General features: G+C 37.8%; 2 protein-coding genes across 3 annotated transcripts; one reads left to right on the top strand and one right to left on the bottom strand.

Annotated features, from left to right (window-relative positions):
• Positions 1-1,948: 1,948 nt before the first annotated feature.
• On the top strand, positions 1,949-15,496 carry LOC141905410 (sushi domain-containing protein 2-like). Its single transcript, XM_074794264.1, has 20 exons — positions 1,949-2,149; positions 3,942-4,078; positions 4,428-4,598; positions 4,920-5,057; positions 5,319-5,423; positions 5,887-6,061; positions 6,488-6,745; positions 7,126-7,298; positions 7,647-7,798; positions 8,193-8,468; positions 8,717-8,982; positions 9,476-9,622; positions 9,872-10,066; positions 10,169-10,302; positions 10,797-10,902; positions 10,992-11,243; positions 11,491-11,679; positions 11,804-11,942; positions 13,278-13,372; positions 13,987-15,496. Exons 1-20 carry the CDS (start codon positions 2,050-2,052, stop codon positions 14,145-14,147), a joined length of 3,369 nt encoding a protein of 1,122 aa, XP_074650365.1. The 5' UTR covers positions 1,949-2,049; the 3' UTR covers positions 14,148-15,496.
• Positions 15,497-17,583: 2,087 nt separating this feature from the next.
• LOC141905689 (gastrin/cholecystokinin type B receptor-like) lies at positions 17,584-24,656 on the bottom strand. 2 transcript variants are annotated; one of them, XM_074794662.1, is made up of 2 exons: positions 24,540-24,656; positions 17,584-19,694 (listed from the first exon to the last, which is right to left on the bottom strand). In XM_074794662.1, the coding sequence occupies exon 2, from the start codon at positions 18,833-18,835 to the stop codon at positions 17,627-17,629; it is 1,209 nt and encodes a 402-aa protein (XP_074650763.1). In that variant the 5' UTR covers positions 18,836-19,694; positions 24,540-24,656; the 3' UTR covers positions 17,584-17,626. The 2 variants fall into 2 exon arrangements, with proteins under 2 accessions (XP_074650763.1, XP_074650764.1); XM_074794663.1 differs by lacking the exon at positions 24,540-24,656 and adding an exon at positions 21,449-21,599.
• Positions 24,657-24,729: the final 73 nt, after the last annotated feature.

Below are 24,729 nucleotides of genomic sequence, written 5' to 3'. Positions count from 1 at the left end.
TCGTGTAGATATTTCAGTTTAAAGAATACACAAATTTCATTTGTCACTGAAGATATCTCAGAGAAGATATTCTCTAAAGATTGCGTGAGTCAGTATTCTCCGGAAGGTTCAGCTCGCCCTAAACATGATCAACCAAGGACTGGCCACATACAATAATAATCAATTACACAAGCAAGTGTAAAAAGTTAGAATCTTGACCAAATATCAAACGTGTTCATGCGTCTAATTGAAAAGTTATGGTTTCTTACTGCCAGGAGAAACAGCGAATTCTTTCACAGAAATATTCTCGAATTTCTCGTCCCAGTAACAGATACATGTAAAAGTTGACCACATAGTTACACATTTGAATCTGGGTGAAAATGTCTAAAAGAAATACTCTCTGATTCTCGGTGATTGGCAAGATCGCAGAAATAGAGGAGGGAAGTGTTAACATCGCAAATGTGAGTGAAACTGTTACAAGCATTATTGTTGTACGTTTTGCTTTTGTAGTTTTCTTATCGGACGAAACTATTTTTGAACCTCTGAATAACTGCATTATTATTACAGAATTTGACGTCGCTATGATGGTTAAAGGAAGAAAATGAACATGGACAACTATAGTGATAAAACAAATCATTTGTTCACGTAACCCGTAATAACATAGAGGAGGATCTAAGTTATCGAAAAAGCTAATCCAAGCAGGATAGATCCATAATATAATACAATTCGTAACCATAATTACCACAATAACACTTCGGGCGAATCTCGGTGTACATATTAAACGAGATGTGAACGGGAAGAGAACAACTGCCGCACGTTCTAGAGATATAGCCACGATTAACCACGAACTACTGGATACAGAGAACAACAAAGCAGCTTCGTAGATTTGACAACTGATCAGTGAATTCATTATGAATATAGGACCACTTTTTACGTGCATTAAAACATATTGTAAAACGGGCATCAGTGATATGTTAACACAGACGACTGAATCGGTAACAGACAAAATGATCAGATAGTTAGCGTAAGATAAACTGCGAAATCTACGACTTATCATTATCAGGAAAGTAGCTGAATTTCCGAAGGCACCCAGTAAAAATAGAACCAACGAAATGACCAATGAACACATGCGATATACGCCAGACTTGTTCTCCACGGACATGAGTACGGTATAACTGTTGTATGCTGGAACCATCTGAACATGAGTAAAATTCATGATTATTGAGATTTATCTGAGATGCGATACCAAGTTATCGTGATCTATAGATTACAACAATCGTTACCAGTAGATATCACTCCTGATTTATATCGTGTGTGTGTGTGATGATGAAACCAGTAAAGAAATAACGATAGATCTGCAAATATCGACATTTCTTTTCTCATTGTAAATTCTCATTGTGTTTAATGTGTAAAATTTCGCGGCGATTCAACACGATTTTCAATAGAACTACATTTTTCTTCCGAATCAATTTTCATTAATTCATTTTTTTTTGTTGAATTCAGTTGAATAATAAAATAACTGGGCAGTAACATTTTTGAAAGCTCCGAAAATAAATCATGATTGATTCAGTAATATAATTTTCACATTTTATTATAGTTGGATTGAGAGTTCATCGTGTTCATTGCCTTTAGCAAAAGTATAGATCATTCGTCCTCAAAATCGGATAGATGTATGATTCATTAAAATTCTGGACCCAGTTCCACAGTTGCGAGTTAGAATAAAAATCTGAGTTGAAATCAGTCCATTGCCAATGAGTTAATTCGAAGTCAATTACTCACACCTGTGGAACTGGATCCTGCTTGTCTTTTATTCATTTATGACGCTTTCACAAAAAATACAGATAAACGATAAACGCAAGGAAGAGGAAGGGAAATAGTTTTATTGTCATTAAAGCTTTAGTTTGGGTCAGATGACTATGTATATTGTGTAAATAGACCTGTATGCGTTCGTCCTAATGTTTGTTTTAAGCCTACTCATGTAAAATTAGCTTATCTCGGAGTCGAGTCGCATGTGGGACAAAAATTTGATAAGGTTCTAATAGGGATGATACCAGGCTTGGAGACATAGTCATGGCGTCGCATACCTGTAATCGGCAGCTATTAACAGGATTATTCAGTATATTGAGTATCGTTTGGTTGAATTTGGTAATTTCATCTCATGGACAAACAGGTAAAGATCACTGAGAAAATACTGTTTGATATTGCAAGGATTGATTTAGCTTTACATTCATCAGACTCACAACACCGACCCACAAAATGGCGATCCGCCATTAAGGCGTGTCAGGCCATTCGTGTCACCGGTGTTGTACCTTGTTTAGCAACCAGATATTCTATCATCTAAAAAACATTGTTAAAATTGACTTTATAAAATTGTCTATATGGTAGAATATATTTATTACGTTAATCAATTACGATACAAACTCTCATTAACATAGAACAGGTTGGTCGAATTCTGTATATCTAGATGTACATGTACGTACCATTTCAATGGAACCCAGATTTCATCAATCCTTCTTCTAAATCATTTTCGTTATTTTGAATATGTATTCGAAAGAGGATTGCAACTACTTTTACGATTTTTGTTGAACGAAAAGTTAAGACAAAGGAAGATAAAATTTATTTTAGTCACCTTGGAAGTCAATATCATATCAAAAATTCTAAATAATCAAATAACTTTGCGGAGCCCTCGTCCGAGTACCACCAGAATGTCAGATGCAGAATTCTCCTGATTGTTTTTGATTAAGTAATGATAAAGTTGACGACGTATTGAGATGATGTATAGACGACCATAATGTGTCATACATATACTGTGAGTCAATATGACATCTATTGATAATGCAAAATTCCTTTCTTCGAATCTGAGAAGTTATTTACACGACATCAATAACAACTCAATATAGCAACTGCGATACAACAATGTGCCAAATGGGTGCGTACCTTATTGACGCGGGCCAAATATGGCTTGATCTAAAACGTCAGACCAGACCCGTTCCGAATTTAAGCATGGGTCAAATTAGTCCGTGTGAATGCTTAGTGGTACTGTAAGTGACTCCAGTCACTTGCCTCATTATCGTTCTAATAGCATTAAGTGATTTACCTGTGAACGCGCAATCTTATATGACACGGGCCAAATATATGCCTTGGGTCTGGATCCGGACCAGTTATTTTTTCAAAGTAACTCATCAACAAACGTTCCTTGATTATAAGACGCATCTCATACCGTCAAAATAATTCATCGAAATTAAAACGATTCACTCTGTTTGGGCAGGTTAAAATCAACCTGGCCTGTGTGATATCCTGACACGGTCACAGGTAACCGATAGTAAAATGGAAGATTGTAAATCATTCCTGTTAGATTAGGTAAATACACAATGCATATAATGAGACTTATCAATCGTTTCCAAGCTAAATCGCATAGTACATAATATATACATGTACGATAACATGTCCCCAACCCTTCGTGAGAAATGAATGTCTTTTATTATTTTTCGAAAGAATGACGCATTGGTGATAAGCGATTTATTGTCAAAAGAATTACTTAGATTAGGTTAAATACAATGTAAATAATGTTGCGTGAATTACGTTACACCCACCCATTACAGAACGTGAATATGACCAACGGTATTTCAGCCAGAAATAATCAAATATGATTCCGATACTAGTTATACGTGATAAATCAAATGTAAAGTGTAATAAATGACGAATAATAGCGAAATACTGAGAAAATGTGATTAACAAGATAAATAACTATCATGAATGGTGTGGTTTCATTTTTATAAATTTTCGAAATTTCATCGTTACGGAAGTCTATTTTAGAATTTTGTTGTTTATCTGAATCTGATAATTATATTTCTTTCAGCGATATTTATCGAGCTGAATTCTAGTGTGTGACAGCAGGATGTTTGCTAGGTTTTCTATTATCCGCATTATTGAATTTATATTTCTCATCTTTTCCTTTTCAGTGGAAGAGATATTCGCGCAAAATGATCCGCCATTTGTACAAATTCCGAAAATGTACGATAAAATCGAAAACTGCAACTGCATCAAACAATTCTCAGTTCAATATCCGTTTTACGGCCGAATGTTTAGTTCAATAATTGTAAGTTTTTCCATTCATTAATCTTCCTGTCGTTTCACAAAAAAATACTTGCATCAGAATATATTCGTTGATAAAGTTATTACAGATGGTACCGAGTACAACGAATGACGAATTACATCGTTTAATATATGGACTAGATTTAGGGATTTCCGACCAACTAATTAACATTAGTTATTCACCCAGTCCTCGGTTAAGACTTGACAAACATTCTATTAATCCCAACTCGAAGTTATAACTTTGATAAACACTGTGAAACTCAGGAGTGTCCCAGGTATCGAAGATACCGACCAGAACTTTACTTCCCTTGGAGTTTAATACAATAACTATGCTAACGCCATATTTTGTCAAGGTATATGCAAACGGCTATGTGATTATGGGGCAAGATAACGAGCGAAGGTACAGAAAGTTTCCACTACCTTACGCATTACCTGAATCGGATAAACCACTAATTGCTGCGTTACTTTATCCCGTAAACAACGAGCCAACTTCACCCGGAAATATATCATACAGAGAACTTCCGGTACGTATTCGATGAGAATATCGACAATTAACGTAATTTATTAATTTATTCAAGATTTATGTACCTTTCTCTTTACTGATATTACATAGCGATATATCAAAAATATTGTAATTATAGATGTGATATAAAACCCTACACTATGAAGAAGAAAAGGTTCCGACTATATTGGACTAATCTACTTAATCATCAAAAGGATACTTTTTGGACCATTTTTCTTTTTCTAGTTTGGGATTTCATACAATCGTTACAACACGGAACTCCTAGTGTTGCAGCAATGGTTAATAATCTGTTGATTTTTTTGTTTGTTTCTGGTGTATTCAGGAAGCGCATGCCACGTTAGACGCCTACGATACTGAAATCCGACAATACGCAATCGGGTCCCGAGGTTATAAATCTAAAAATGGATTTGAAGTGATTTGGAACCAACTCGCGGAGCAAGACGCCGCCGATACGACCAAGGTGACCGATACATCTACATCTATTGTTTCTACAAGGAGTTTCTAATATCAGAATTGTTCAATCTATCAGATGTTTCGATGTAGATATTCGTGTGAAAAGTGTAACTGTTTGAACTGATACCTTTGTCGACGGTATCGTGTTGAAAACAACCCACACCCAGACACTAAAAACATATACAGTTTACATATTCAGTTTCCACTAAATGACTCCGAGGAAATGATTCGTCGCTAACTAATAATTGTCTTGATTTTTTCCACACAGACAAATACATTTCGACTGACGGTGTTAACAGATGAAGTGAAGACTTACGTAATATTACAGTATTACACCATTCAAAACCTCGCGAAGGGAGCTATTTCAGCGGCTGTAAGTAATTCATAATAACTATTCAATAACTATTCAAGTATGATTATCCTTAACGCGTGTTGGCTTTTAGAAAAAATCCACATCAAGCTGCAATAAAGGTCAAATTGAAGAAAAAAACAATGAAATATTTAATCACATTTTGGTCGCATGTTTATATGTGTGAGTGGTTCACGGTTCGAACTCGGCTCTCAGGTGTCGGTGACGATCGACCGTCCCGTTCGGCCACGGGTCGGCGTGATCATTCAGCTTTCACAAATCATGATCATCCAGTATACTGTGACGTCACAGTGACGTATAGTGAAGTTCTATTCGGCTGATTTGTTCCGAACAATTCCATGACAAATACAAGTGACTGTAGAATTCATAGAGCTTTAAATTTCAGCATTTTGAGATCTTAAGATAGTTTTGCTCACTGCTATTTTATAAATTTGCAATAAATCCTAATACTTATTTCCTTGTTTAGGCTGGATTCAATGCTGGTATGGAACAGGGCTGGTATCCTCTACCGTTATCAGGGGATGTCGATCAGATGACGAAACTGGTGAATATGGGATCTCATATTCCGGGAAGATTCTACTATGAGATATCGACAGAAAACATTCTACGAGGCGGCTGTGTTAAACCTGAGTTTGAAGCCAGTACGTGAAGCAATTATCAATTTCACATCGTTAGAATCCAAATATTACCCGAGAATTTTACATTTAAATGTCTTAAAAACAATTTGAAATTCTCTGAAACTGAAATCTATATGAAACACTCGGTGTTTGAACGATAACATGTATATGATAAAATCCCACAATACAAAAACGAGTCTGAAATGTTTCCTTGAGCTGGTAGTAAATTCAACAGTTCAACTAGATCCTGATTCACATCTTTCAGGAATATTTATTTCACAATTTCTGCAAGATGACTTCTAGGATATAATCGCAACGTTGGGCAGCATGAATATTACGTAGCTCGGGGAAACTTTTCCAACTCGTTTTCTTCTTCTGCATGGTTTTATCGCGTATCTAGTTAATTCTAGCTCTTATTTCGATGTTTTGATTTAATCCACCACCACACAGGTATGGAATTACAGGCGTATCCGCATACAGTCAGTTCATTCGGTAGAGATATGATTGAGATATCGGGGTTGTGTCTAGAACAGGGTATCACTCAGTCAGTTATGTGTCGTTTTGACGGTAAAGATGAAGAGCCCGCCATCGTCAGCACCGGGGTTCACTGTATCACCCCTTATTTCATGAAAGTCGGAGATGTGAAAGTTGAAGTTAGTTATGACGGCGGTGCCACTTATTATAGTAACCCAACTCATATACATGTCGGTAAGTATATTCTCTCTTTCAGTCTATTTGTTGGTGGAGAATCAATTTCTGCTTCGTCCCACCAGACGCGGTGCCGGTCTGTCCGGTCAATAAACTCGCAACCCCCACTGGCCCGATGGCGGTGACATCTTCCCTTTTCGACCAACCATCTAGACATTTGTACTTCGATTTCAAACTCCCTTTTTCGTTCCTGACAGATATGACTTGTTAATTTGTATGGGCGATGCCAAAAAGACATCGAATGAAATGAATCAATTGAATAGATGAGGGAAACTCATCTCATCTCGAAAACACAGTTCATTTATAATGAATTCATTCAATACGTTATAATGTTTTAAATCTTTACAAATATCCTGTAATTTGTGTAATGTATATTAAAGGTTTGCCAACTGAAGATACGTTCCCGGTTACTCTTGTCGATCGTCAGAATTGGTCGGAAAGACAACCAGGATTTCCTCTGGAATTGAAATGGAACACGCTGGCTTTCGCTGAAACTTCCACAGTGAACATCTATGTTTATGGTTACAGGGAGCACCCTACATTCAACAGAGGCGTAAGTTTTAGAATAATTGAGAAACGAATCTTCAAAAGACGCATATTTGACTTGGTTTATCATAGCTATCGGGTAATTGAGTCACGTGATTTGTAACCTGTAGATGACAATGAACAATCCTACAATCGATGATATCTTTAGTTCATTTATCTGATGGTTTCAAGATTTATCTAAATCTAGTCTTCAGAGAAACAGTTAGTTATCGCATTACTATTTTGTTGGGACATCTTGAAACTGCCGGATTAATAAACTTTGTATTCATTGATTATGGCAACTTCAATACTTTTTGGGCATTTTTGTATTTTGTACCTGTTTCATTCATATTTGGATTGATTATATTCATTGAAGGCGGAGTGGGTCGAGCTGGCGACGATTTCAGCTAATTCACCGAACGATGGTATGCATATCTTCGAAGCTAATTCTGTACAATGTTCGAATCAAAACTGTCATCTTTACGACATGGGAGCGATAGTTATAAGAGAAAGCACACTGCAGTCCAGGTAAGAGTCGTTTTAAACAATGTATAGCTTCAACATTATCACGCGGTCAATCTGCTGCATGGGCCCTGCACCTCCTCAGACTTTCACACATGTGTTCAGGACTACGTATACCTGAGACAAGTTGATTGAAAATGAACTACAAAGACAATCAATCAGCACAATTTCATAAACCGATCATTTACACTTCGCATGTGTTCAGTGCTTCATCTGAGGCATTTTTAATTGAAAATGAACTACAAACACCAAGCACTGACCACATTTCATCAGGACTTCAAAAACTTCACACTAAAATGGTCCGACGGGTTGATTCCAGACTGCTGCAGATTGATACCTGCCTGAGTTGTACTTGAATTAAATTGAGAATATCTGTAACATATTTTGTATTTTCTAACAGTTATCTTTGGTCGACGCTTACAATGGTGTCATGGTTGACGAATAGAGGACTGAGCGCGAATGGGGCACAGCAGAAATGTCTGAAATGGGTGAATCAGGACAAACAAGATTCATCGTGGCTGAATGATTTACCGGTGTGTCCGTGTGAATTGAAACAAGCTAAAGTAGACATAGGTCGCTGGGAACCAGATGTATCCTGTAACGAGAACGACCCAGATCCGAAGAAATGTCGCTTTCACGTCGGTGCTCAACACTGCGTCCGATCCGTGCAGCCCAAGTAAGTATATTAATAAATCAATTAACAGTATCCAGTTCCATAGTTCTTGGCAAAAACCTTTTGGGTTCTTAAGTTAGGATTCTGGGCTTATAACTTCGGAAATGGACCAAATCTAATAAGACAGTCGTTGAAACCTTGGACGCAGTGCCACAGTTACAGGTCACATAGTCGAGTCATCACCGACATCTGTGGAACTGAATCTATTAGATGTTTGAAATGAATGATTCTGAATATTTTTCACTTTTCAGCGCTAAAGGTGCGGGGAATCAATGTTGCTACAATTCGGCAGGTCTTCTCATGTATAGCATGGATTCGTATAACGGTAGTACTCCGGATAGGGCAGCGAGCTTCGGGAAATATCCCTACGAGAAACCACCTTATTTACCAAGACTATCACACTGGATACGTGACGTAGTTAGTTACTATCATTGCTGTCTGTATTCTGATAACTGTCTCCAGTATATGACTTTACGACCAACGACTTCTTGTAAATCGTATGCATCGCCTAAAGCAGGTGAGATTTCAACTTCTACTGCCAGTGGGCCTTTAAATCCATCTCATTGATTAGAATTACTTACATACAGCAGATGTAGGCTGGTACCGCCGTAGTGTCCTCGGGCAAGCCGGAAAAACACAGTCCATCATTTTGTTCTGTCCACCCAGGAGAAATTCTGATAAATCAGTGCTAGCAGTGTAGCCTGGATGTTAGTAGTATAAACACACTCAGATGTGGAGAATAGATACGATAAATACGATTAAAACCTAAAGGACTTTGCATTTCGGACACTCTCTCAAGAGACCATCGTTAGTTGTGGTTTTGATGTTTCTGCGGGATCCAGGCAGCAGATTGCTACCGGCGTAATAATGGAGGAGAGAATTGTATCAAAACTTCTTCAGACAATTGAATATGTTTTGCTGGCATCGACGTGGTTTGGGTGTTATGTCTGTAGGTGTGTTTTATCGCTTTGTCTGATCTTGTATATCATTCTGTATCTTTATGTTTGAAGCGACGGTTTTCGGAGATCCACATTTCGTCCAATTCGACGGTAGAAGAATTACATTTAACGGTAAAGGTGAATTCTGGCTGTTGAAACCTGTTGCCGGGGCACCGAATGGTCTCAAGATTCAAGCCCGATTACAACAGATGCTTATAGGTAATAATTAAATAGAAAAACGGTTATAATTTAAACAAAGATATCCTACGTTTACAAATTGAAAATCCTGATCAACCACGGGCGACGCTGCGTCCGCTGGTTTAGGATGGGAGGGGTACTTTCAGCTAGCTTACCCAAAACTAGCAAACGACCTGCACTGAAGGCCAGTAGATTCGATAACTCATTTGCTACTAAAAACACACTTTTACTATCAAATTTAATTTCTTTGTGTTTTATGATTTTCAATAGATGCTTCAACTAACACTCCAGCTACTGTCGTAACTGCAATAGCCATGCAGTACGGCGATACCGATAAGGTCGAGGTTAGACTCGCGCCGATAGGTTGGGAAACGTCCAGAAAAATATCTGTGTGGGTGAATAAAAACGGTATATGGGAGCAACATTTCTTCACGCAACCCGGTCAGCTCTATCAGAAATTCGAAAGTAAGTCGTTTATGATTTCAAAACTTTCGCCATTACAAATGAATTTCGAAGAAAACGAACATTTCATTTATTCGAATAAATCTTTGTGATATATTTTTGTAGGTTTCAACATTAACCGACTTAGACCGGCCGATGTCTCCGAGTTTGTCTTGACCTTTGCTGAAGGGATCGGTATCAAAATAACCAGAAGCAACAACTTATTAAATGCTCTGGTGACCATTCCAGAGCAATTCAAAGTATGTGAAATGATATCACGACTTTTTTTCTTGCATCGAATACCTATTCATAAAACACCATTAGACCGAATTGGTTCCCATAAACAAAGTAACAGCCTATGGATTAAGTTGAAGAAAAAGCCCATAACCATTCCACATAACCACCCAGTCCTGAGAATGGCCGGTTCGCGGAGCTCCGTATACTGCCTATACTAAAGAGCTCGCGTGAACCACGTTAGCGATATATACCACTGACACTAAGGTTCTCAGTGAAATAACCATGAAGAAAACTAAGAAAGTGACGTTTAGACTCAATTCTATGAGATTTTTTCATTAATTTCCCCAACTCTCATAGTCTTCGTCATATTGTGGGTTTTTTTATTCTATTGAATTATATCCAGTCAATCGTCTATTGAATCCACCCTTAGACCTATTAACCTTCGTAAAGGGGAGGTAGCAGAACTTGCCTTTGTTGTGGGGGCAGCATTCGACATTTCAAGCTCTATCCTTTTCAGACGAAGACTGAAGGACTGTTAGGAACGTGGATGTCGGCTGAACCGGCTAAATACGGTCAAACATTCGAAAATACTCAAACAATTTACGACGAATTTAGAAATCAATGTAAGCAAGAATCGTAAATTACTTTTAAATTGCGCGTGAATGAAACGTTTTGTTGAACTGATATTCTGATGAACTGATTGATTTTATAGGGAGAATACAAGAAACCGAATCACTATTCAAATATTCGGATGGAGAAACCTTTCTTAAGTTCAATGATGATACGCAATATACACCGCAGTTTGACAATATCGATATGGTGACGAACGCGACTGTAGCTGATACGTGTGGTAATAATGAACCTTGCGCTTTCGACTTGAAGGCTACTGGAAGTGAAGCTATTGCCATCGCGACAAAACAATATTCCGAATCATTCGATTCACAACAGGCAAGCATTGTACCCAGTAAGTATATATCGGAATTGTAGGAACCATATCATCCTAAACTTGCCTATAGAACCGATATGAGCAGGAGTTCAGACCGGTCTTCCGTCAGTTTTTAGAATGGTTAGAATGTGCTTAGACCGGTTCTAAATTGTTAGATTGTCTGTTGAACCAAAACAACATCAGCTAGGATTCATAAGCATTTTGCCTAGAACTTTTACACTTTTGAATCAGAGTCCTTATCGTTTTACTGCCATTCAATTTGTAGAGACTTACTGCGGATTATTGAACATTCCTCACAGCGTCAAAGACAACAATAATTACTCGGTGCAAGCTTTAGTAACTATTAATGGATGCCATAAAGGATTCAAATCAGTTGGAAATACACAACAGTATCGATGCGAATTGATAAACGGTCAAGCAATATGGACTCCGGCTATTGGTATCACCTGTGAGGGTAAGTACTATTCGTTCAATCTAAACAGTCAGCTTAGTTGAAATAAATACAGTTTTTTCACAGAAACTTTGAAACTTCTGATAAACACTTTTAGTACTAAATTGAATGTACTTTTGTATTTTAGCCATCCTGACGGCTGGCAGTAGCACTTCCGGTGAGGCTGGACTCATTGTTGGAATACTTATAGCCGTTTTGATTGTTGTAGCGGTTGTCGGAGTTCTCATCTTTTTCTTCCTACGTCACAAAAAAGAAATGAAGAACCAGTAAGTATAGGTGGCGCGCGTAACGATTGTTGACCACGTGACTCGTGCCTGTTCGCTCCGTAATAGATTAGACGCGTATATAAATTGACGAAAACATACTGACATTTGGATCTCTCCGTTTAAAATCAGTTTTTAGTCTAAAAAATAAAGATCCTTGACACAAATGGAAGTAATCACCCAGTTCCTCTCGAAGTCGATGAAAATCAGGCTGGAGAACTTACGACGATGGAAAAACTCAAAAATCTAATGAGTATCAAAGACTCAATTCGTCCCGGAATAGATACTTCGTTCCCATCGTCTAATATTGTTGAGCTTAAGAGAACTCAGAAATCATTTCGTTAAAGAATTATCCTTTATATCTTATGGTGGGGGGGTCGTATTTATAACCTAGAAGCTAGGTTTTATGCGCTGGGGTGGTGCAAGATCACAGAATTTCGACCCTGAGACGACAGTACAGACGACAGATGGACACATTGACAATACAATTGATTGTTTCGTTCACATTCAAAATGTTAGTGTTTCTCCCAGCACGCAATCAATAGAGAATGCACGTTGTGAAAATCCAGTTTCCTCGAAAAGTCGAGTACCGGATCTCAATGTTAGTAGCACAATGTTGTATCTCTCATTTTGGCAATTAGCATGCTAATGATCAACTGCTAATAACCAACACAAAACAGAAACACTTAGACGTTATTACTTTGATCGTATGTGATTTTATGTACAATGATAGAAAATCCTATAATTATTGTTTGATAATTAATTCTAATCATAATTCTATTGTTAAAGCCTCGTAAGACTTGAAAGAAGCCAAAATGAATTGGGCTGAATTTCTCGTAATTTACTGAGGCTATTACTTCTGAGGACAAAACGCTTGAAAATGCATCAACCCTATGGTGTTATGGGTTATAGGTTAAATGAATGTAAACGTTATAAAGTAGCTAAGCCTGAGAAAAAGGGCATTTCATTCTGAGTTCATTAAATCTAGGGACTAATTTGACAAACTTTTAAGAAAGAAGGAAAGGAAATATCATGATAAGCGTTCCGCTAAGAATGAAAAATAGAAAAAAACGCGAAATTTCTCGAGCAATATTATTACATTCCTCGAGCTAATAATTTATTCACCGTTTCGATTACATCCTAGTCGTCATTTTCAACAATACCATTGCAACAACGTAATGAGAGAAACACAATTCAGAACTAGTCGAGAGACTAGTGGATTTATACATTAATAAACTCGAGGAAAATATTGCAGGCCCTATTTTTCATTATCATAGTGGCATTTCTCACGAACTCGGAGTGTTTCATTAACGGTTTATATTTATTCGGTATCTACAGAAAAAGTGGTGAAGATAAAACCGAAACAACGATGACTGATTTACAGAAGAAAGAAGATGTCGAAGAAGGAATGGCCGCCTCCAGGGATGATATAGGTAACTAGAACTTCACGTAAATATGGAAGACCAAACGGTGTCATTGTGGCCGTTATCTTTTTCATTTATACGATAGATGAACTCATAAGATTTTTTCCTTAGTTTCAGATAATCAATAAACAGTTCAATGGGTTAATTTTATTCATTTCTTTACTTTGAATTTCCCTTTAAACTTAACGTATATAACATGCATGATATTTCCCCTGAATTGCATGTTTGCCTGGGACCGTGTTCACGAAACTCCTGCAAGAGCTTCATCTGTAAATCTTACGTGGCACATACATACCCTATATATTATTCATTTGCCATGTTTATATGCAATACAGATTATATATGATTATAAAAACTTGGAAAAACATTCAATATAGTTACTTACATACAAGGCTGGATGCTTGCAAATCAAACGGGGGCTATGTTCCGTAGGGATCCAAGCACCCAGAAAAAAAATCGAAACTTAATGAAAATTGAATAGAATCTAAAGTGATGCGGTTGAAATTGGAACGCGAAATGGGGTTCTTACGGGTCTTTCGTGAATATACGGTTCCTGTATCCAAAGCATTGTTACGCACCGATACACTTCTTCATTTCCTGCACATGTCTTTCATTTTTCTTAGTTTCGCCAAATGAACAGCAAGCACAGTTTACTGGAGGTACAGATCAGGGCTTCGATAATATAGCCGGTCCACCTCGCACGGAACCAGCTATATTACCAGTAAATCCGTCTATAAACCCGACTGATGCAGAGGACGTTCCACGTAAAAGTTCCATGGTGTAAATAATATGAAATATCAGATTACATTCGTCCCATATTTATACAGATATTTATACACACACAAGAATTTATATTAGGAAAATGTATATAAATAAATATACAAATGATGATTTTTCTTTTTATTTATTCAATTGCATTTAATCAAAATCAATATATTAACCATGCTCGCAAGCGTAAGAACTGAGTGTGCCATCAGATCCAATGCCATTATCTTTTTGGAGTGCAGAGTTTAAGATTTGTTAATTTCCGAATGTTTATCAGTAAAATCTAACTCAGAACTGTGGAAATGGATCCGGTTGGTATTGCTGCGAAGCAGGAATATTTGAATAATGCCGAGTTGTCCTGATATTCTATTTCCATCATATCTCGAGTAATAAGTCCTGCCATTAACGAATTAAGTATTATTCAACTCGCATTAGTGTGTTTGTATTTTTCAACAACTGCTCGTAAAATATATAGTTATCTCTATGTTTAAACGTCAAACGTTATGATTATAGTTAATGAATGGTGTTTAAGGGTAATTTAATGAATTTAATACTGATATGGCAAGAGTTTTGTACAATGTGTAGGGATTGTAGATGCCGTAGAATATTTATACTAATACATCCGAGGTGTTTTTGACGATGAGAAATGCTGCATGCTTTTATGCTCCAATAAAATGCGATTATTTACACACAAAAATCATCACTTTCAATCGCTTGTGATACTTGTTAGATTAAACACTAATCGTTGGCAATAAGATATGTAGAAACTTAATGTTAAAAAATGCAATATAGAATTTATCTTGCTTTGAAAAATATAAACATATCTGTAATCAGAACTACTACCAATCTACTCTAATTCTTATTGTAAATCAGGAATCCGTTCCACAGTTATCAGTGAAGATAAAACTAGTTCATTTTCAATGTTTCGACCCTAGAAACAAACCTAAACCCAGACCTGTTGAACTGGATATCAGATTGCATCTAACAAATATTTATATGTATATATTATAGGATTCTATCACGGATTTATGTTATATCTAATATATGATTTTTTGTAGATGTTGGAAATTATAATTTAAAGAATACTGTATATTATAATCGAGGCTCATTCCACGTTTGTTGTTAATAGTTTACGTGTAACCGAAAAATACATAAAATAGTCTTATGAATTTTTGGTCATCATTGTCATCATAAATGTTTATCTAAAACTATGTGTGGTTTGTAAGATCGAACTAAGTGGAGACTTAGACTTTTACTATAGAGTCTATGTTGTATTAAACATCGTTTTCTTTCTCGCTAGTTGCTTCCATCATTTTAAATCAATATTTTGTCAGTTTTTGACCGAGGATTTTTACCGACAATAAAATCCGTGGAATTTATATTAAATATACCTACGAATTCATCTTGTATATTCGAAGAGGAAACACCTGGTGTTGAATAAGCAAAAACAAATGGCGCGTTACCTGGTGTTATGCGAGCTTTCTGTCAATGCTTAGCAGTTTCATCAGGTAAATAAATTAAGTCAATGGAAAAAATAACAGTTCTATAAAGTACTGTCTCGACGTTTAGCTGATCTTTCATCTTACCAGCAAATGGAAATGTAATTTTGCGACGGTTGCTTCGTACATTTCCAAATGATTTTAATGGTCCTATATTACCGAGCTCAAATAGTGCTTTCAACAAAAGCAAGTCTCACTTTGATTTATTTCTGAAAGGTTTCTACGTAAAACCTCTAATGGATGTTAAAGGTTAAAGCACAGTAGCGAATCAGCGAACCGCCGCGGATGAATCATCAATCCACGTTCGATAAAACATGTTCCGATAAGTACGTTTCGTTCAAAGTTTCGGGCTTGTTTTAAACTGGTAGATACGATTGATTTGTAAAACAATGAACGACGAACAGCATCGTGCCAACGATACCTCGACCACGACGACTGTTTCAGTCATATTTCCCTATTTCTACGTGATTAAAGATATCAACCCGTTACAGTCACGTGATATTGTTTTTCGGTGGTTCTTCTACGCCGTTACGAGCAGCGAATTGTCGTTAGGTTTTATCGGTAACTTGCTGGTGGTCGCGGTCATGTCGCGGCCCAATATGAGACGTATGTCGTACAGTCGTTTTTTCGTATCGTTGGCCGTTTCCGACACCGCTTTCTTATGTCTCCATCTATGCATGTTTGTGAATACGGTTTGCGCTGATATTTACGGCGTAATTTGTATCGAAAGTTCGTCCGCTTTCGCCTGTAAATTACAGGAATATGTTTTCGTAGTCAGCGGCGTAGTGAGTCCGATATTACTCATACTGGTCGCCGCTGAACGATTTTGCGTCGTACGATTCCCGTTCGCGGGTCCTCGTTTCTGGACGTCCTCGATCACGACCGTCATCATCATCGTTTCGGTCGGAGTAGTTTCCGTCGTGTATTCGTTTCTGTTAATCGAAATCACTCATATGAATATGAGCGGTAATCAATGCGGGATTGCTCCGATAGCCTACACGTGGTATACATACCTCGGTATAATCGGACAGTATCTTCCCGCCGTGCTACTTCTAACTCTGTCTTTCGGGATCATTTTTACGCTCACCAGAAACGAGATGAACTCGAACAAATCGAAAACCAACACGAATCAAGTAACGGTGATGGTGTTGACCGTTTGTTTCTGTTTCCTGGCTACGTCATTACCGGTATCACTGGTGGTAAGTCTATCGATGGTACCTGGCTGGGGTAGATATATGGTTCTCCCGTATCAATACGCGTCTACCCTACACGCCTTTAACTACTCAGTGAATTTCTATCTGTATCTTTTCACCGGGAAAGAAGTTCGTAACACTTTGAAAAAGATGTTTTCTTCGTCATGAACCGCTCGGATTTCTGTGAGACGTTTTGTAATATTTCATTGTCGTATTCGAATGTACAGAGGCCCGGAGGTGAAATGGTGAAAAATAAACATTTTTCCGTGGGAACGAAATAAATTTTTCGCTGTCACGAAAATAAACGCGATCTGGGAACGTAATTTCACGCAAAGAAATAATTGTAACTTTTGAAATGATTCTCGTGTTTTACATTAGAGGGCGACATCACGCCGATTACATCGAAGAGAGGAGAACTTTCAGTAAAATCTCCGAAGTAAACGATGTTTTGTGATGGCTTTTTAGCGTAAGTGAAATGGGAGGATTGGGGATTCTTTGTCGCTCTTCAAAAGTTACACGTCAACATCACACACAATGAAAATCTACTATCAGTCAGTCGCCTCGTTCTGTGGGGAGATAAAGTGACGCATTTTATCCTCATACAGTCGATTAAAAAGGAGCCACGATCAGCAAGAGAAATAATCATCGAGCAACTTTATATCAAAAATCGTCTATTTCAAATGATACTTATCAATTATTTTTCTCGGTTTTACAATATTCAAGAGTTAAACACAGATATTAAAGATGAAAATAAAGTATTCGGTAAAGATGTGAAAAAGCTATTGTGAATGTAGTGTGTGTATGATTTAAACACGAGGTGGACGACGACACCATTGAATTGATAACCGTCTGAAATCATCTCTAAACGCGCTGTTCATGAAGGCATAAATCACCGGGTTTATCGCGTTATTAAAGTAAAACGCTTCGTAGAACACTTTTCTGATGATGTGCTGAAATGGCGTTTCGGGTTGCAGGAAGTTACCGTTCAATACTGTACCGGAAATGAACACCCAAAACGGTAACCAACACAGAATAAATGTGACAGTCACTGCTAACAACATGCGTTCAGTTTTAAACAGGATTAAACGCGAATTCCACGATTTGTATTCGCTTGGAGCCTCACTTGCCGCTGAACGTTTCGAATCTTGGCTTCGTTCACGCGATAAATCTAAAAACTGATTATCATTATTTTCTCGCCCGTCGACGTCGACGGCTGGGTGTAAACTGTTTCTGGTACCGTTACTCGCCGCCCGTACGTCGGGGTTCGAACCGTCCAACGCATCGGCGCTAGTGGTTAATTGATATCGCCTCAGTTGTATCTGATTCTGTTGATTTCTGTTATTTCTGCGGATGTAAGCCACCTTACCGACCAGTATATACAACACAGATACTGTAACCACCAAACCGATGAAAATTATACATAATATCACGAAGAAAACTATTAAAGTAGCAGTTCGTTCATATTCGTCTTTGATGAAGCATTCGCGACCGCAAATTCCAGTTTTTTTATCCCTCCTGGTGGCCAACCCGAATATCAGAGCAGTCGGTACAGCGACGCAGAGCCCGACCGGAAATGACGCGTAACACAACCGTTTCGCCATTTTGTCGTCGAAGCCTCGTTTCAGAGGACGACATACTTTGTTGTAACGATGAACTGCGATGCATATCAGAATGAACGAAGCGGCCGATACAGTCATATACAGCGATAAAAATCCGATCTTACAAAAAACCTCAGACGGGAACGTAAACTGCATCGCCGTGCGTAGAATGTTAAACGGGAACGAAACGATGCACGTTAACAGATCGAAAATCGCTAGCGTTATCACGAAATAATTCAACGTGATTTTTTTCGCCTTCGTTCCGTAAACGAGTAAAACGATAGCGTTACCGGCGATACCTAAAACCATCACAACGCTTATATATACCAGATAGGGAATCATCATCGAGGCGTATTCATTGTTAACCGTGATTAATTGCGATTGATTCACAATTCGCGAACAATTCATTTCAACCATATTTATTGGAATTATTTCTCACGGTTTTATCGAAACTGCGTAAATATACGATTCATATTTTTACAAAAGACCGACCACAAGCAACGGAAAAATTATTATATCCCTCATTCCACCGTCAGGTGAACCTCTGTAGTTAATCGCGTTATGACTGTAAGAACCGGTGTTTTTGCAGACTCTATATGCCGCGCACTTGATAAAGTTGATCATTCCTATTTAGAACTCTTTCTCTCTCTGATTTGGAACCTGTCTACTTTACGATGACAAAACACTTAATCCTAATCGTCTTGTGAATACGTTACAATCCCGACCAGCAGTAAGCCTCTTACATTCAACAGCGGCTTAGTAGGAATTCACAGCGTTAATAGAAAAGATCATCCATTACTGATAAATCCAGGGTAGATCAGTAATATTCTGACAGAGAGTCGAGAGCTCGCGAGCGCTACAGGTATTTTATTCGTTAATGTTAGGTGGTTGTTGTAGTAGAGTTTAATGGTGAAATTAACTCTTTCCAGTCCATCTCGCAGCACCGCGCACGCGGTCCATCCTGAGCTGTTCACAATAGTCAGCTGTGGGCAAGAAGCAACGATGCTCTGTTAGTTCTCGCGAGACAATGCGTGACGACGCATCCGCGAAAATGCCGGATTCCGACGCGGAGTCTAATTCTGTTGAGGGTTTGTAGATGAATCTTGTTGTTTGGTTGATATCGGATCGGCGGGTGCCGCCGAAACTTCTACTAAAATGATCGTGAATAATTCTGTTGCGTTAATTGAAGTCCCCAGAGTGACCACGACGACACCTCGCGTGTATACTGCTGACCTGTCAGGTCATGGTTCAATAACCACACTGGATAATGGAGCCGCTGTAAAGATAAAATAAGAACCTCTCAATACGGAGTGAAAAATGCAGTTTATCTTCGAGACAATAATTGTCAATTCAGTCGATTGCCTCAATCCTTAATCTTATCCGTGACTGGTGGAATTTAATCACATTGAAGCTGTGATAAGACTCTGTGATTATTTCAGGTTCAGTGCAAGTGGTGCAAATCAACGTTTATCATATTTTGCATTCATCCTTTATTCAGGAGTTCTACGGTAAACTCCCTGACAAACTCGCACCACTCACGCCTAACGCCAGGCTTTTCCGAAAAGGAGACACCTGGACCCAGTTCCACAGTTGTGAGTTAAGATTTGACTCAACAAAGTTAAGTCATTGAAAAACTAACAACTTGAACTCAGTGTTATCTCTAACTCACGACAGTGGAACTGGATCCTGTAAAGTCTTGGGACTAGAAAATGAACCCCCGAACCGCCCATATTCTCTGCACCACCAAAATCCTAAATCACCTCCTGCTGGGCGGGTGGTGTATCGGACGTTCAGAGAGGGTTTATCATCATTCATATCTCGTTATGATTCTGTATAAGAAAGATAAGAAAATTCTGATATTCGACTCTGATTCTGTTTTTCCCCTCGGGAACCGTTTGCATATTTCACGATGTAACATCGTACGCGGAGATATAGAAATAATGGCAGATAATCTGATAAATTCACCATTCGCTGAAACACTAAAACTTCTACTGATCTTTATGTCTTCACTATACGAATTATCGGGAGGCTGAGCGAATTTTTTCATCATCTGATGAAATGTGTAGCTTTACGTTACTGTGTTTAATTCGTTCGTTTTCTGTTCATATCATAACGGAGAGCGGGTGCAATTTTGTAATGTGATTACATTCAATAAAATTCAGTTGCTGCTTTTGAATTTCAAGAATGTAGTATCTGGGTGAAGTTTGTTTGTTAGTATTTAGAATATGCTCTCAAGTTCTGAAGGTCGAAAATGAAAAAAAAAACGACCGCTCTCTCAGACGCTGTAACAAACCAGGTGCTTATTCGTTATGATAACCGCATAAATCTGTTTATATCGACGAGATTTGCGACAATCAAACCATAAATCAGAACCATTAGTAGCTTCCCCTACATACACCACACCACTCACAGCTGCAAATATCATATCCTAGCGACAAGGTATTATATTAGACCACAGCCATATGATACCACTAAAACAGATAGCAGTCTAGTTTGCTGATGCACAATTATTGTGCAATTGAAGAATAGATTTCAAAAATTAAATTCTCTGTTTTCCGGTTAAGCCACCTAGTTTGGAAACAGCGCCGAAACGAGCTAATTTGAGTTCGTTAAACAATATTATATATATGTAATGATTTTAAGATCATTCAAAGCTCATTTTGGTTCTATAAACAATCTAACAACAATATTCAACAGCAGTCTAAACTAATTTTGATTCTATAATCAATCGAACAATATGAAAGCAGTCTCTCACTCCGGTTCTATAGCCAATCTACAACTGAAGACAGTTTTACATATGATTTAAGGACAATCTTTGAACTTAGGTCAAGACTGTGCTACCACAATATCCCTCATGAACACCGGTTTATTCCATGCGTATTATCACTTTTTACGGAATAGCCACAAGCGATAGACGCAGATTAATCTTTCCAGTTGATTAAACCCTGTCACTGTGCTATCTTCGTATATCGTCACATTCGACCGATCGAAATGCCCCCCCCCCCTGTCAAACAGTTAACCGGATATTACCCTGTGTTCGATGACAACCTTTCGATTGTGTTCTAGATGTTTTTTTTCCGTCATCTGAACACGAGTGGCTTAAACGTCCATCAGTCATAATCACGGAGAGTATCGTTCAACATCTTGTGCTGCACGAATGATGGTAAAACGATCACTGATGGCGAACTCCTTACAGAACACAGCGGAAAATATTCATAAGTTCGTCATTTATAAGATGAAAATATAACACAAATGGTCAACGTTTGTTCGTGTGATAATTCCTAGAAAAGCTTGACGTCGCAGTTACTCAGCTCAAATTCTCAGAATTCAAAAATAGACAAGTCTTACCATGTACCGTTATTTCCCGGAATTGTGGATTTGGAAAAAAATGTCAGGTGGAAGAATGTTCTCATATGTATGTTGAAATCCCACAATAGAACAGCATAACTTCCTCGAGCTAATATTTCACTCGACGTTTCGACTATTATTCTTTCTTCAGGAATATTGAAAGGTTGAGTAAATATTACCACAAGTAAAGTATTCAGACTATAAGTTTTTCTAGTGTGATTTTATCGTTACAGCTTACACGGACAGAGTATTTCATCGAGATAACAACTCCTATTTCAATCGATGAATTTCAAGATTAATGTGTATTGGTCTTTCGTGGGAATTATCGAGTTGAAAGAAAAGAATACGATTGAAATCCCTGCCGTTAACTACAGTAACCACGAGGAGTTTTCACAATCGATTAATCTACGTGTCAAGGAGAGTTGTGTAGAACGTATTTGATTTTATCAGAGCTTGATCTATAAAAACAACAAGTCGAAGAAAACAGAACGAACTGCAGTTTTTTTAAATCAGTGATGATTTATGGTCACTGGATTAAATCTCTAGGTAGCAGCAGCAGCAGCAGCAGCAGTTGCATATGTTTTCAATTTCAATCCGTTTTAATGTGAAAAGTGATTTAATCAGAAATCATTCTTAGACGCGCGCGAGCGATGAATGTAAAACCGTGTAAAATGTATCCACGACGTGACGTCAAATACTGAGTACAAACAACATTTGCAGAACTCGCATCAAACTCAAAACTTGTATCAATATGAAACTTTTTTAATTCATCGAACTATCTGTAAAAACAAACATCATTTCAACTGTTGTTTACCAACTGAAATAGTGCAATCTGACAGACTAAGTCTTTTTATTCATAAAACAAGAAATGCAATTTCTGTACATCACAAACGCTTTTATTAGTAGAATATACGTATTCCAGCCTATAGCATTACAAATCTAATTCGAGCTGCGCCATAATTTCCACTGTTTGTTCTTCTGATAATCTTTACAATTATCGTTATGTTACCATAGCAATGGTATCTACGAAGTTAAATCTATCCGAACCCCGTGAGATTACTTCGCGTGACTAACCAAACAAGTCCACATAATTCCGTTTGTTTATTTCTAAATCAGACTTTGAACAAACTCATAAGTAATTAATGAGCAGAAATTTGAAGTACTCAGTAAATATTAATTGTATCGACTGTGTACACGATAATATCATTGTTAAACATTATTATGTTGAGGTGAAATAAAGTTATGTTTAATTCTATGGATATTGGCTCGAGGAATGGTGGCTTACACCTCCATCACTGAGTAGAGTCAGGCGTTTGTCACTAAAACAATTTAGAATACTTTAACGATTCATCTCAGTCTCGCGAGCTGAAAGATTTATGCGATACGTAACTAAATAAAAAGGTTCTAAATTTGAAAGTAATCCTTGCATTGACGCGTTAAGCCCTGCTTGGATAGTGAATAAAACTGCGATGATTGATTGAGTTGAATAACAGTCATGATCGTTAGTGAGAGAATATTGACATAGATTACCGAGATAAACTAGAGTCAACAGAAATGTGGCGTGGGGGTAGCAGCCATTTATTTCAATCGCCACCAATTCTAGATTTCAGGTAATACGTATAGCGGGTTTGTACATCACTTCCATGTGACTGCTCGTAAAGCTATGCCACTTGTTAAACAAAAGAACCAGCAAGTTGTAAAATCAGAGCCTATGCAGCAACAGTTCCCAATAAGACAATTTATTGCTTAGTATTTCAATAATGAGTTCTGTTTATTGAAAGCCCGTGAAAGAGGAATCGGAGACTACACTTTATCCGGGTGTGACAGGAATTTGCTCCTAAATAAATAATGAATTTTTCGATCAAGGAGCATAATAGTAATGAGTATGTATGAACGTAGCTGAGAAAGAGTGAGACATTTCCCAAATAGAAAGAGGATGATGGAGACAGAGGCGGAGAGAGCGTGTGAGAGGAAGAGTGGGAGAGTGGAAGAGAGGAAGAGTAGGAGAATGGGGTTGTGAAACATTCAGATAAAATCTACTACAAGCTGAGACACTTTCCGTTCCCGCAGTCATTTTATAAGAAACTTTGATGTTTCTTGTCAATCGCTGATCATTGATTTCAGAGGAGACAAATCCTTTTCATGCAGCGAAACACACTGACAGGGTGAGAGGTGACTGGATTATAAAACGCGCCAGCAAAGAAAAAACCAGATCCGAAATCGTTGTAAGGAGTAATGAATGAACTCTTATCATCTTTCATGAATACCATGAATACCGCTACGCATTCTGAGAGGCTGCGCTAAGTTCATTTTCAAATATACAGTATATCTAATTCTAGGATCACTTCAACCCTCCTTGCTTCTTGGTAGATGGCAAGATTTCTTAACTTCAAAAAAACGAGAAAAAATATACAGTCGAACTCTCGGCTAAGTGATCGTAGTCAGACGGGTTTGGCTACTAGTGGTAATTAGTGGTAACTGTTTTCTGTAAGGAGGTACATCGTTCATTTCAACACTTTATCCCGCGATATGCAGTTAAAACAAGCAGTTCTATTTTCCTGTTTTATCGATACCTCAACAATTTATTGAATCAAATAAAAACATCTAGTGAAACGAAACATGCACGACTCACTTTATATTGAACAAATCTTTCAGCAGAAAATGAAGCAAATTTGAAGCATCTATGGACAGTAGTATCCAAATCATCTGTTTCTGGGTGTTACATAAATGACTTTTTGTTGTCAGTATTTTGCCAGAAAAAGTATTTACGTACCTTAAACACAATGAATCCTTGTTTCAGCACGTATCATGGATGGAACTCTCAGTGCAGTCAGTAGTGTGTGATCAGTTAGCGCGGGAGCTAAGCGAGTGCTCCACACGAGACACTCGTTATTCGACTGCCGTGTATTTATTTTGAGCTAATTCTAATTCTCAGTAATAAGGTTTTGTCCTAGATATTTCAT

Source organism: Tubulanus polymorphus, chromosome 5 (genome assembly GCF_964204645.1).
Source record: "Tubulanus polymorphus chromosome 5, tnTubPoly1.2, whole genome shotgun sequence".
NCBI lineage: Eukaryota > Metazoa > Nemertea > Palaeonemertea > Tubulaniformes > Tubulanidae > Tubulanus > Tubulanus polymorphus.
Note: the sequence above shows the minus strand (reverse complement) of the source record. Positions and strands in the feature narration are given on the sequence as shown.